The sequence below is a fragment of the Tubulanus polymorphus genome, chromosome 5, assembly GCF_964204645.1.
Source record: "Tubulanus polymorphus chromosome 5, tnTubPoly1.2, whole genome shotgun sequence".
NCBI classification, from domain to species: domain Eukaryota; kingdom Metazoa; phylum Nemertea; class Palaeonemertea; order Tubulaniformes; family Tubulanidae; genus Tubulanus; species Tubulanus polymorphus.
In genome coordinates, this window is record NC_134029.1 from 20,720,108 (window position 1) to 20,734,758 (window position 14,651).

The following is a 14,651-nucleotide window of genomic DNA, read 5'->3' on the forward strand; positions in this document are numbered from 1 at the left end:
CACGAAATTTTTCATCTGAACCTCGTTTTATCGATATCCGGCAAGAAAATAGGATGAGTAAACATTTTCCAGCTATACAGTCAGTTTCCTGGAGTTAATGGATGTGAATTTGTGCACGGCCGAACAACTCCCGTTTTCAGCCCACGTTCTATCAGTATACGCGCAAAGATTAATACAACACATGGCGTCGTGTTAATTCAAGTGAAAAAATAGCTCGTTAAAATTTGCATTAAGACGTATCACTGTTCGTCGATCGCGGTTTAAATATAGCAGTGTCAAATTCACACGGTTTCTGACACAAGACGACGCGTCTATCGTAAACAAAATGAATGTAACATCCCAGCAGTTTCTGTACGCGTATTGGCCAGCCGTAATCGAAAATAGTTTCATCAACATTTCTGAGATGGGATTGTCACAATTCTGGATGCGTTTATTCGGTTTACCGGTTCTAGTCATCGGCGGATTCGTGTTTAATTCATTCACGATGATTCTCATGCAGTCGAAAAACCTCCGACGAAACACGTTCTCCGTTTACCTGACTGCATTAGCCGTTACCGACTCGGTAGTGTTGTTTCCATATTTTCTATTTTGGCTGAATTTCGTTTCCCTTCAAACTGGCGGTTCTCTCGTGGTGAAGATAGAATCGACACCCACTTGTTTGATATTCGAAATCATACCGACAACCGGTCAGACTTTATCCGCTTGGTTCATGACAACTATCGCATCAGAACGATTCATTTGCGTCTTTTTTCCTTTCATGGTTCGGCGTGTTTGTACTATCAAAAATTCTCGAATTACAGTAGCAGGAATGTCCTTAACTATTTTGGTTTTTATAAGCGTCGTTATATTCAAATTGTCACCAGCGTCGTATCTACCAGCCATAGGTTGCGCGTTCCCGGCCATCGACGTATACCTTCTTAAACTACTTTTCAGTTCTACATCTGTGTATGTACCTTCCTTCGGAATTATCGTCTGCAACAGCGCTATATCGGTTAGAATGATTTGTCAATTAGGCGGCGAAAGATTTGACGACGGCATATCCGACAAAAGACGGTCGCACAGTAACAAGGTGACTGTGATGATGTTTATTTTGACCACGTCATTCTTGGCTCTAACCTTACCGCATTGGTTGATACAGATTATAGCGTATAAATTAACGAAGAACGCTGTGAACGTTTTAAGTGAGATTTTCACCTTTCTCTACACGAGCAATTATTCGATAAACTTTTTCTTGTATATCGCCTCAGGATCTGAGATACGTAAAGAAATTCTACGAATTTTTCAGACTTTCGAAATAAACTTAACGCGGCCTTTAAGACGCTCAGAATAAAGAACGATTGTAATGCCAAAAATGTGCAAATAACGGATTACTGTCACATCGCTTAAGCTATTTCTCATGGAACGGCTATAAACTTTCATCTATGTTTTATGTTATCGCAAGCTGGTCTGAACATTTTTACTGAAATCTTGTCATTAACACTTCATTATCTCAAGACGTATTTCGCTGAAATGTTACTTACTTAGTCAGAGAATCAAAGGTGATTAGTTGTTTATAGAATACATGATACATTACACACATTCCCGCTTCCATCCGCGCACCCTAATAACAAGGTTAGTAGAATAATTAGAATTAATTAGGAAGATCAAATGAAATTTGCATCGGAATTAACGAACGATCGAACGGGACACAGGCACGACGGCAATCACTAGAAGGCGGAAAATACCGAGTGTTTATCAAAAATTGAAGAAAACGACTCGAAAGTTCGCTCCAGGCAACACTTCGACATACAACTGAGTGATCCCGAACTTATTATCTGCATTTGTAAGGTTTTTGTGTGATCATTAGCGCATTATAACCGGTCACATCAGTCCTATAACAACGTAAGGAGATTAAGACATTTTTTCTACATATCACGCTCCGTCAAAAATGTGCGAAGAAGTAAAGTAATGATGGCTTGAAAAAGTGTCAACGGATCAATGAGTCGTGAAATTAATTTCCTGAACACTGGTGATCGTCGATGAGAAAGCTGACTTCGCACTGCTTTGTGAGATTCTCCCGGAAAAGATTGATTAGAAAATAATGCCCTCGTTAATAAAGTTCTAATTATTAGTTTGAGCGCGGATGAAAACTAGAGTCGTAGGCCCAGTTTATATGACAGAGTACTATATAGTTTGAGGTGATGTGGTTATTGCAAAAGGGTGAGAATATTAATAAAGACAAGAGAACATCCTTTGAATAACCTTCTATCTGGCGAATCTCTACTTCTTAAGGATACCTTCAAAGAAGGCCTCGTCAAGGAGATGCAAATATATCGGTTGGTCATCTCTAACTATAAAAGACGATCTTTGTGGACATGGACTTCGCTGTTACCTGGCTATATGTTAAGCAACGCGGAGATGTTTCTGATGTATATATATATATATTTGTCTGTTGACATCAATAGCTTTGTCAGAAAAAAAAACCATGGGTCTATGTTAACACGAAATCATACGTATACGACTCGCTTGCAATATCATCCACCATATTCAGCCGGGGCTCGGTATTTATAGATAAAGCGGAAAGGAAATCCCGGGTAGAAATTTGATATTCAATATCCAAAAACATCATTGCTAGCGAATATAGAAAAAATACTCATAAATTGAGTGCATTAGTGTCTATATTGATTAACCTTTTCTCTACTCTTCATTGTAAGTTGATGAAGTGTGGATAGAGACCCATTAAGGCCGCATCGTGTAAACAATTCTTACAAATTCATCTCATTATGTTACAAAATAAAAACTAAACTGAACTAAACAAATGAAATCTCGTGAAGCTAAATATACGCCTAGCTTATACGTATTAGCCATAAATTCTAAATCGTAATCAACAATGACAGTTTTAAAGGCCTTTACAATAACCCCAGGTCCATCGGTGCACCACATTTGAAATGAGGTATAACGGTTAAATGAGGTATATTTGAAATGAGGTACACCGTAGACTGTTAATCATCGTGTATTATTGATGGGTACCGGTTAAAGAAAAAGGAAAATGCATCAACCCCGTTTCTGAGAATAGGGATTGTCCCTATAATTTATCGTATTTGAAGATTTTGTTTTGATTTGGAGTCCCTTGTAAACCTACCACACCTGGCGGGAACAAAATAGGGGGCTTGATTTTGAAATTGGAAGAAGATTTGTGTGATCGTCGGTCAGATTTACAGAATTTTCTGTTTTATTGAATATTTCGGTTCCGGTTCATGTTAACAATCTTGAACCGGCAAGCGACTGATTAGGTATCGACCAAGCGCAATTAAGGGCCTTCATATCAACGAATCTGATATGAGGCATAGCTCGTGTTGCAATTGGCACTTTAATGTATCCTCTTTTCTGATAGGAATGACTTCAGGAGTTGTTCCATACAAAACTCTACTAAATCTCTCCGGTGCACTTATATAGAAATTCTGCAATCCAACCCGAGTCCCAGGTGTCTCGCATACGCATGAAGATGTGTTAGGGGCAATATTCCAGCTATGTTCGCTCAGAGCAATCGCATCCTCGCTAGCTTTGATGGGAAGAAATAAAACAGTCAACTGTAACGGTCATGATTCATTTCCCGTCCTGTTCATATAGCAACATTTCCGAAAGTTCGATGTACAGGAAAGGATACACCTTTGTTGAATGTCTTTATTTCATGTTACGTCGCAGTAAATACTTCGACATAGAGCACAAAATGATAAATCAATTATAGATGTAATATGCGTTTGTCCTTAAACTTTTAAGTAGAAAAAAAAAACTTCCAAGAAGGGATGAATTTCGGTACACGCCAGCAGAAAGGATCTGTACCATATTTAACCATATCAATATCAATAAAAAGAAAAACGCAAATAGAAGAGATGAAATTTTTACATCCATTCTTTTGGATAAGCTTACAGAATTGCTTCGAGCGAGGGAAAGTTCTCACAATCTAAATGGACTAAGCTGTGACCCATGGCAAATTTCTACCAACGATAAGGTTACTAGATACTGTGTGAAATCCGAGTGCTTCAGTTGCGTGATGGGATTATTTACTTTCCAAGCTGTGAGGGGATAAAGATGATCGACAAAACCTTCCACTTCGAAGGTGAAAAACGCAACAGAACTCCCACTTTATCCTATTTCCCGAGGATCCACTTTGTGAGAGATCCATTATTCTTCATTCTTAAATAGCAATGAAGTTAGTCTTTTTATAATAGAAGCAAAAACAGAATAGAAAGTACGAAGTTTAGATCAAAAAAACCTACGATGGAGCTGCATCAATACACGGCTATATGAAGCTTTCAAATGAAGATATTTCTTTTTGTTTATCAACTTTTAATCATTCATGATATTTTCTGATATCAGATTACTGTCTTATTTCGCATGGAAACGATTTACTGCTCAGATACGCATATTATATTGTCATCATGTGAAAAACTATAACGCCTGGAATCTGGTTTAAAACTGGTGAGAGGACAGACTTTGCAAAGAAAGAGACAAATGGAAAAGAGACGAGAACTTTCTCCTTCTACGACGTACAAAAAACTTTATCCTATAGTTACTATATTTAAAGACGGATAGGGGCTTAGATATTTCAATTATTATTCAGAGGTCTCCTTTACAAGATGAAATAATGTCTATTTCGTGCACCGAAAGAGTGTAGGAATTTCTTTACGGATCTCAGTTCCTGACGCAATATACAGGAAGAAATTGATCGAATAATTACTGATATACATTACAGTGAAAATCTCATCTAAAATCATCAAGGTGCGGTTTCCTGAACCGGCTCCTAGAATCTGTAGTAACCAATGTGGGAACGTTAGTGCTATGAAAGACGTGGTCAAAATAAACATTAATACAGTAACTCTGTAACTGTACGACCGTCTTTTCTCGGATGTCTTGTCAAATTCACGGAGTTGGCAAATTTTAATCGATATAGCGCTGTTGCATACGACGATTGCGATAAAAGGAACGTACACGGAAAGGGAACTGTAAAATATTTTTAGAACATTGGTATCGATGGCTGGAACTACGCAACCCTTCGCTTGCTGGTAGAAAACCGGTGTGAACGACTGTAATAGAGTTATCAAAACGACCATGAATATGGATATTCCCGTAACTGCAATTCGAGAATATCTGACGGTACAAACACGCCGAACCATGAAAGGAAAATAAACGCAAATGAATCGTTCTCCCGCTACAACCGTCATAAACCAAGCAGATAACTTCTGACCGGTTGTTGGTAAGATAGCTGCCATCAAACAGGAGGGTGTTGATTCTATTCTTATTATGAGAAAATCCCCGGTTTGTAGGGAAATGAAATTTACCCAAAACAGAAAGTGCGGTAACAACACTGCTGAGTCGGTAACAGCTATCGCAGTCAGGTAAACGGAGAACGTGTTTCGTCGGAGGTTTTTCGACTGCATGAGAATCATCGTGAATGAATTAAACACGAATCCGCCGATGACTAGAACCGGTAAACCGACTAAATGCATCCAGTATTGTGACATTCTCATTTCAGAAATGTTGATGTAGCGGTTCTCGATAACGGCTGCCCAGTACGAATAGCGAAACTGCTGTGATGTAGCGTTAACCATGACGATTCAGGCGATAAACTAACAACGCAGACAACTCGCCTTAAAAGTTCCAGAATTCAGAATATATGCATGAGTCAATCAATAAGCTTTTAGGAGATTATTTCTCTAAAACTTAATGCGTTTCAGACGACAATTGTAATATAGATTTTCATCAATGCGATAAGCGACATTTTAACTAGAACACTAGAAACTGTTTGAATGTACTTTGATTAGACTCACAACGAAGTAAAAAAAGATCGAGAAATCATGCAATCTTTGCAAGCATTTTTTGCATTGCATTTTCTACAATAAATATCGACAAAACATGCAAATATCAGATGAAAAAATACGACAGATTTTGAATGAAACCGGGCGTTGGATTCGGCGTTCCAAAAATCTTCATTCCGAAACAATCTCTACTGAACTTAGGGTCTTTTTAAGAAGAGTAACAATGAATACGTTTCGGCGCTTTTCCGGGACTATCAAAAATTCCTTTATCAGTTAATCTTGTAAAAAAATGTAAAACTCGTGGTCTGGTCCGAATTTTTCGTACTGATCCTGCCATCCCCTTCCCCGGAAGGGATTCGAACCCAGATTTGAAATGAAATGATATTTCGATCTCTTGCTGGAGAGAACATCGCCAAGACACTTATCCTCTTGGCACGACCACATCCCCCTGAGAATTTATAGTTATTGTTTCATCACTATTGTACGTTTTTTGCCTCTTGTATGCGACTAATCTAAACTAATTCCCTGGCTGTCTCTCTTCATCCGTGAACAATTGGGTACATGTGGAGTAAATTTACTCCTGAGTACCTAGTACTGTCGCTCGGGTTTTACTTCCCCCCAGGGAGAGGTGAAGGTTTGTCTGTGGATAATAAATACCAATGTCACTTCTCCCGAAAGAGAGATGAAAGATGCCCAATAAGGGATAAGCTAATGATGCCAATGTCACTTATCCAAGGGTGACGTGATTAGGCCTAAAGACTCCGACATAGAAATATCCGTTGTGAAGGCTAAAGCGTCATCATTTACCAGGGTCCAGTTGCCGCACGAACACGAGCTTCGGTGGCAACCAAACCCAGAAAAGCGGGGATGGCCGAGGGTAAAAGCATGAGCGCTACCGATCATAAGCCGTTGCGTATATTGCTAATACTTAGATACCTTCATAATCATTTTTACCATCATTATCATGAGGGTTTACCGCTATCTTATAGAAGACAATAGATTATTCAGACAGCTAGACATTAGACAGCTACTTACAGATTCCTGTTGTTTTCCCCTCTTTACCCGCTTTCGTTTTTTTCAAAGTGTAATAAATGTTTAGACTTATCGTAAATTACTATTCAGAATATTCACCAATATTCAGGCATTAATTACCTGCGACTAAACATTCATGAATCGTCGCCTTAAAGTCAGTGCCTGGTATTAAAAATCGTCAGGTTTGCGACGCTAGATGAACCGCCATGTTGACGACATGTTTATCGAATTTCTTTTTTCTCATTTTGTAGCGTGAGTGACTCGTTATCAATCCGCGGTTGATGGTTTCAATTAATTATCATTTTATAAGGAAAATGTTTTTATATCTGTCATAACTCATTAACCGAAATGATACTGCGTGCGAGTTGAGTGAAATGTAGATCTTTGAAAGACTTTTCAAACGATGTATTATATGGTGACAATTTCTTTCTAGCAAACAGTGTAAGGGGTCGTTTTTCACGATAGCGTGTCCTATACATACGTTCAGACAGAGAGGACGTGGCCTCCCTGGTACAGGTTAACAGTTCGCGTGTCGGTATTGTTAAGCCTAGCGCACATCGACAAAGCGACTGGAGACAACTAGTTGCTAGTGAGCGAGTACCCCGCGCACATCGAAAATTTAGTAAAAACCAGCAACTACGTGGCTCATGCCGGTCGCTAGGTCTATAGCGCACACATCGACAGCAACTGAGATGTGGTCTAGCAAATATTCTTGAGGGCATCACAAGTCACGTGACAAATAGCTTTGTTTTAGTCAGTTACAACCATGTGTTGTTGATTATGGAGCGCTCACATCGACGGATATGAGAGCAACTGAGTACAACTAGTTGCTCAAAAGTAGGACATGAGCAACTGGGTGGAACTGGAGATCGATGGACGCTAACCAGTCGTAAGCTCGCTCACATCGACAAATTCGAGCAACTGATTGTATCCAGCCAGTTGCTCTCATGCGCCGAAAACTGCCTGGCAACTAGTTGTCTCCAATCGCAGTGTCGATGTGCGCTAGGCTTTAGTGTCCATGGAGCGAACTGAGTAGGCAATTACCGGCGCGAATCAGGGCGCAGGGCAATAACATCAGCTGTAAAGGACAATTTCCTACTAAATTTTTGCTTGCAAACAGGCATTTTATGGGGCATTCAGTGGTCTAAATTGACATTTTCAATAATGATTATTAGAAATGATCGATATTCTACTCGAAAAAGGCATTTTTCTTCTTCGACCGAAACAGTTTTTTGAACGTAGAAAAAAATGTTCAGAAATGCAACCCGACCTACTTACGTACACTAAGCTTCTTCATGAAAGTAGACGTCGCCAGAATGCGATTATCAATCATTTTGGGGTATGTCAAACTTCATAGAAAAATGCGCTTGAAAAATTGAAAGAACATCGGATTTACTGTTTGTATTCACCCAACTAACTGTGGTGTAGCATGAACTATAACAGCCCCGACTCCGGCATTTTGAAAATCACCAGATTTCAGAAGACAAAAAAATCAATAAGCTTTTAGCGAATGATTTTTCTAAAAGCTAATGCATTTTAGATTAGACATTGAGCATTGTTCGTCATAATCTAACGGGAAATCCTTCATACGGTGTTTATTGAATTCGTATAGGTCGTAAAACGGATAACAGATGAGATGATGGTCGTTATCCAAAGCTGATGTTTTTTATGAACGTAGTAAAAATACAGCTGTCCTGGGCCCGGTTTTATAGACTGGTATCAACTTTAACCCAGGGGTTAACTCAACCGAAAATGAATTGAGTTAGCCCCTTGATTAAAGTGAATACCAGTCTATAAAACCGGGCCCTGTTTTTTTCGCCGCATAGCTTCCGCGTTCCCGGTCACCATAACCTTAGAAATAGGTCACTTCGAATGAATGAATGAATGAATAAATGAATTTATTTGCAAAATAAATTGTTACAAAAAATATCGACACTATTCTTTAAGGATAGTTCATCACGCATCGATCGATAAAAGATTTTAAAATTCCGGCTTATCTATATCAATTTATCATCCGGTTGATGGATGATAGTTAGATTTGACCTTATTTGGCAATTTCAACTAGACTATGTAATTAATAACTGGATATTCTTAGTTGGTGTTTGCTAACAGAATGATTCATTGCAGCGGAATTATAAAAGTGATTACATTTATAAATATGAAATTATTTCAACACAACCAGGATGGAAAATTATGTTTTTTGAAGCACGGGCAAACGCTATTTGTATGTCTAATATTCTAAAGTAGATTATTGCGTGTTATATTACTATCACGTCACAATCGACCTTGGATTTAGCATTCTTACGAATATCTCAAACCGCGAATTCCATATTTCGTAAAGTAACAGCAAACAATTGAATATCTTAGAGATGTTTTACGTCATTTCTCAAATCAGCTGCCAGTGACCATATCAGGGTTAATTGACCCCACATCACTTTTTTCACTCATTACACCGGTCTTCGCTTCGAGAAGTATATTATTGACTATAAATTGTCCCAGTTGCCCAGTGTATTGGTAAAACAGTAACTCTTAGAGGCAGGTATCTTGAACATCACATAACTCACACCAATCAAAGACACTGAAATGAAAGATGGGTCCAGTTGAATTGTTCCTGAAGATTATTCGCGCGACTCGTTTAAGATACACGACTGCCTGTTTTATGATGCATTACTGAATTACTGCATTACTAATTTGCTGAACATCTGCGTTTTTCTATTCGAGAAATCCCAGACAGAATTTTATTCAACAGTTTTTAATCGCTCGGTTGCATGAAATATCCATTACAAATAAGGCAGCAGTCGCATATTTTTATGAAGAACAAATGTTCGGGTTTTTGTTCCATTTTTTCATGACCAACGTCCGTGTAGAGCGAAAAATTAAGAATACAGAGAAAATGACAGTAAGAAACTGCTGTATTCTAGTTTTCTAGCAAAAAAGGAGAATGCAAACATCATTTTGGAACAGAAGTGAAGCTACTGGCAACCAATATGAGTTAGTTATAGGAGTCACGTTAAAAACTTCGTAAACAAGTGTTCGAAATCTACGATCATCTTATAGTCAGTTGCTTTTAACTCAGCCTAGAGCCAAACTTTTAGCTGCTGGTCAGAGAGCGTTCTTTACCATGCGCCATATCTTTGGAATAGGTTACCTACTCAGTTACGTTTTAGCACTTCTTTAGATAGTTTTAAATCTCACCTTTTTACGATCGCTTTTTTTTGTCCTTTGCTTGTATCTATGTCTACTTTTTATATGCTAGTTCTGTATCTTTGAATATTATTTGTAAGCCAAAGAGCATATTTTGATATGGATTTGGAAATAAATTATTATTATTATTATTATTATTATTATTATTATTATTATTATTATTATTATTTATTTAATGGAACAGTAGTCCGCAGCACAAGACTGAGCTTATATTCTCATAAATATCCCTCAAGTGCAGAAATTGTATGAAAATGCACTGAAATTTTCCAGACCTTGTTTTGGCTTTGTACTCGTTCAGCGTGGAAAATACTTGCCATTTTTGAATGTCATGCCCTTCTCATTTCTTTGTGCCAAAGTCAGCCCCTGGATCCGCCCCTGTGCGGTCATATTTCCTATTCACTAATAGACAAAAATATCCTCAAACATTTTACACAAAACATCCATGATGATAATGTTAAAGGTATAGTCTTATCAATTATATATTCAAAGGAAAAACTACTTGTACAAGCATTGGCTACAGAAGAGCATTGTTGCTACCCATTATCTATTTCTTATCTAGAAAAAAATATCGAGTAAAAAAATCGAACTTAAGAAGTCGACTCTCTAATAATCAAAGTCGACATACCTATACTTAGAAAATAAATGCTAATCGGCATAAACCCTTTGCAAAATATACATACAGCAGCTTAACTGGAGAAAATATTGAATATATGATTACATTTTCGAAATGTTATACAGTAGAATCAAACAATAAACCAAATTTCGAAATTATCCGCTGTACCCCCATTCATTACATGGTTAGCTGGAACGATGCAATACATTCAATGAAACACCCGCATATAGAAAGAAGGAAGTTATGATGCAACGATTAAAGTAGCTTTATCCGAATTGTTAGGATCATTAAATGGCTTAACGATGATTCAACATGTCATGACTTTTAGCAAGTGGGAAATCTCTTATGTACGATTGATTATCAAATCTCTTGTAATAACACCAACAACTTATAGACCAAATTGATCGGAGTTGTGTACTCTACCGGGTGAAAAGGATAACAACAGGTTCTTACCATACTTCGCACTCAAGACTTAAACCTCATGGTGCTCAACAAAAGGAAATACGAAATATGGCGTGGCCAAACGTAAGGTAGATTTTGAAATAAAAGTTCTTTTGATAGATATAAGGTGTCGGATTTATTTGGTACATATTCATTGCGTCTTGTGCGTTGGGCTAGAGCATTCACACGCAATCATTTGACTCGTGATGCTGAAATCTGGCTCAGGCCTAGTCCTACGATTTTGATCGGGCCCGGGTCAAAAACGCTCGTGTGACCGCAAGCTTCAGTAGATATAAATAAAGTCGCGTATGTGCGGATAGATAACTAAAAATCATTATTTAAATTCAAATGAGAATGACCAGTTGTTATTTTTCTATTTTTTAAAGTTGAAAATATTTTTCAAACTGCGTCGATCGAATTGTATTATGCGTGGTTCATTACAATCTACCAGAAGACAATATTACCAGATCAATTTCAAAGCACATTAAAAATATTCTTTTATTCTTTTTGTAGTGTCTGGTGTCTGACCTTGATTCGTCTTCGAAGCGAAAGTTGAATCCATTCGCGTAGGAACTCTTCACGCAAACGTTCAAGTAATTTCAACCGTTTAATGAAATCTGATTCTTTTTTTCGAAAGAACACGCAAAACTTTGATAACTTAGAAATAATCCCTTATTCAAGTTTGATCAGCTGGTTAAAATCGATGAACTCGACTATAGCCAGCCCCGGCTAGCGACGACGTTGTATCGGAGAAGTTTTGCGTCTAATATATCAGCGATATAACTCGAAATCGATAAAGCAATTATCGCCCGAGTGTGAGGAAGATTACGATACAGTTGCGCTTTATTTCCGGTTTATAACCGATTTACAAGAATGGTTATGCAACGATGATTGAATACTGGCGAGTAGTACTAGCGATGTTTAGAAAATAAAAGTCGTATAATGAATCGTAAAACGTCGAGCTCGTGGCATATAGCGATAGAAAAACGGATGGGTGGTGTGCAAATTTCCAATCGAAATTTCTCGTATTCGTTTGCGTTAGATCGCGCGGATTAATAATAATAAAGAGACGAAATACTGGACCCATTTCATTTCAGAATATACGCTCGTGAGACAGAACATACTCATTTGCGATTGAATGAAAATCGTATGATCTTTATTGGATTAAAACCTCACGCAATATCGCCGAGGGTAATAAGAAACGTGTTGCGAATCGGGAAATAGAAAATAATTTGATCAGCAGAAAAACTGTGCATTATTTGTCGGCTATCGCAGTTTCCCGTAAGTTGATGTGACAGCAAATAAAAAAAAAGTGCAGAAAAGTAACAACGTTAATAAGAGATCAAAAGCGACGGGGTGGCGATTTTTTTCTGCAAACTACCAATAATGATGTATTTTGATAGGTGTATTCGGTAGCAATACGCACGTTGATTCGACGGGAATGTAAACAGATATCTCCAATTCATTTGAAATCTCTGGCCAAGCAAGAAACTGTCACGTTTACCTGTCATGTTACTGCTTGTCTTCCGGTGAATGTCCTCATTGAATACAACTACCGGTATTTTTTTTCGCCGTTGGCAGATATATGCTGGCAAATTTTCAATGTCTAAAATGTTTTTTTCTAGATCGTTCACTGCAAAGCACCAGCAAACGAATCCGATATCATCTGAGTAGCTATAAGTGCAATCAAAGATTTCTTTACCATAATTCATTATTCATCGCATTCTCATCTCGTGAAACAAACAAACAACAATATAGAAAACGTATCCAGAATAAGAACTAAGTCTAAGTCTAATTACCAAAACATGACGAAATTGTTTGCAAATAGGACATTATAGTATTGTGATATTCATCTGATTCTGTAAATCGTTAATCATTGAGAAATTACTCAACGTTCATTAGTTGTAGTACATCGGTCACTTTTATTTATCAACGCAGACAAATTGTCGGCTGGTATGTAATTGCATTCGTCACGTCCGGTCGATCATTCTCAAAATGAACCTCACGACAAACTACAGTACCTTTCCGCCAACCCCGGATTCCCTGACTACTAGCTATCCGACTCACAGTCCGAGCGGAGCAAGATACCTTGAGTTTTTAAACTCGTACGCGGCCATATTTGTAGTGGTTCTCGGCGTGATAGGAAACTGTTTAAGTATCACTGTACTGTTAGCTGTGAAATCATTACGTACGACTAGTACCGGAATATTGTTGACAATATTGGCATTTGCCGACAACGGCGCGTTACTTATAGGATTGTTACCCGTTTGGATAAAAGCCGTGTTCAATGTTAGTTTATACGAAGTAAACGTCGTAGTTTGTAAATTTCGATATGTTTTCATGTATTTCAGTTTGCAATATTCATCCAGCGTACTGGTGTTAATCGCTATCGAACGATTTGTGTCGGTTTACAATCCTGCAAAAGCTAATGAGTGGTTTTCATTAAAAAGAACTGGAATTATTGCCGCGGGTCTTGGGATATTTTTGTTTCTCCTTAACAGCCACTGGTTTGCTACTATGGAAATTGAAACGACAACGGAGGCATCACGCTGTAGCGCTCCTGAAAGTTCCCAATACTTTGTCTATGAAGTCTGGGTGTGGATCGACCTTTTAATCTACGCGCTTATCCCGTGGGTTCTTCTAAGCGTGTGTAATGTCGCGATTGTATTACGCGTCCGGAATCTGGGGCGGCGACTTACATTAAGACGCCTCAATTCCGGATCGTCTGCGAGTCGTCGCTCCAAACTCACGAGTATGACGGCCATGTTGCTCGTTGTAAACACGTCGTTTTTAATAACGACGATGCCTTTCGCTATTTATGTACTTTGCCTCAGCGCTGAGTACTTGTCACTAGTTAAAGAACTTATCTACGAAAGTTTGTACCTTTTATCTTATATCAATAACGCTATCAATTTTTTTCTTTATGTCATAAGTGGGGTGAGATTTAGAGCGGCTATGATGAAACTTTTGCGAAGAGGTTTGTCATATTTCGCTCCCAATAGATCGAGTAGCACTACAACCAATGAAGTTTTGACTTCGGTAAATTCAAGACAAAGAAATAACTCAAAATGTACTACCCTAATATAAGATATTCAAAATATTCGCCGAAATTGTAAACCGACGACTATATTTCTGGTCCTTAACTCTGAAATAAATTATCTAATTTGTAATGATTTTTCACGTGATATCCAATATCGCATATTATAATTCTTATAAACACAAGATGCATTACTGAATTTAGTTTAACATCAAACAGTAATACAACCAGCTTTCTTATATATCCTAGATTCTTATAAAACAAAAGAATTATGTAGAGATTAGTTGTAAACGTGTTGGTTTTTGTTACTAAATTTTGTTGTCCCGATATACATATATAGAAAACCGTAGCACTGGTCTTCAGGGATCACTTTTTATTTCGGACTTGGCATTTTGTTTGTTTGCTGGTCAAGATATTCCCTGAGCTAATCTATTTATCATCAACAGTAATTGAATTTCGGCTGTTAGGTTAGAAAGAAGTCTGCTTTTTCTTCTCATCACGAATATAAATCTGACAGTAGCTGAGA

General features: G+C 37.9%; 1 protein-coding gene and 1 long non-coding RNA gene across 3 annotated transcripts; one reads left to right on the forward strand and one right to left on the reverse strand.

Moving 5' to 3' along the window:
- Positions 1-8,824: 8,824 nt before the first annotated feature.
- LOC141905542 (uncharacterized) lies at positions 8,825-11,791 on the reverse strand. 2 transcript variants are annotated; one of them, XR_012619267.1, is made up of 3 exons: positions 11,617-11,791; positions 10,349-10,426; positions 8,825-9,408 (listed from the first exon to the last, which is right to left on the reverse strand). It is a non-coding gene; the product is annotated as an uncharacterized LOC141905542 (long non-coding RNA). The 2 variants fall into 2 exon arrangements; XR_012619266.1 differs by lacking the exon at positions 11,617-11,791 and adding an exon at positions 10,660-10,711 and having other exon boundaries at positions 10,349-10,433.
- Positions 11,792-11,852: 61 nt separating this feature from the next.
- On the forward strand, positions 11,853-14,498 carry LOC141905535 (kappa-type opioid receptor-like). Its single transcript, XM_074794425.1, has 2 exons — positions 11,853-12,369; positions 12,714-14,498. Exon 2 carries the CDS (start codon positions 13,084-13,086, stop codon positions 14,173-14,175), a length of 1,092 nt encoding a protein of 363 aa, XP_074650526.1. The 5' UTR covers positions 11,853-12,369; positions 12,714-13,083; the 3' UTR covers positions 14,176-14,498.
- Positions 14,499-14,651: the final 153 nt, after the last annotated feature.

Coding starts and splice junctions, on each gene's coding strand:
- LOC141905535 (XM_074794425.1), top strand. CDS start 13,084: ATGAACCTCACGACAAACTACAGTACCTTTCCGCCAACCCCGGATTCC.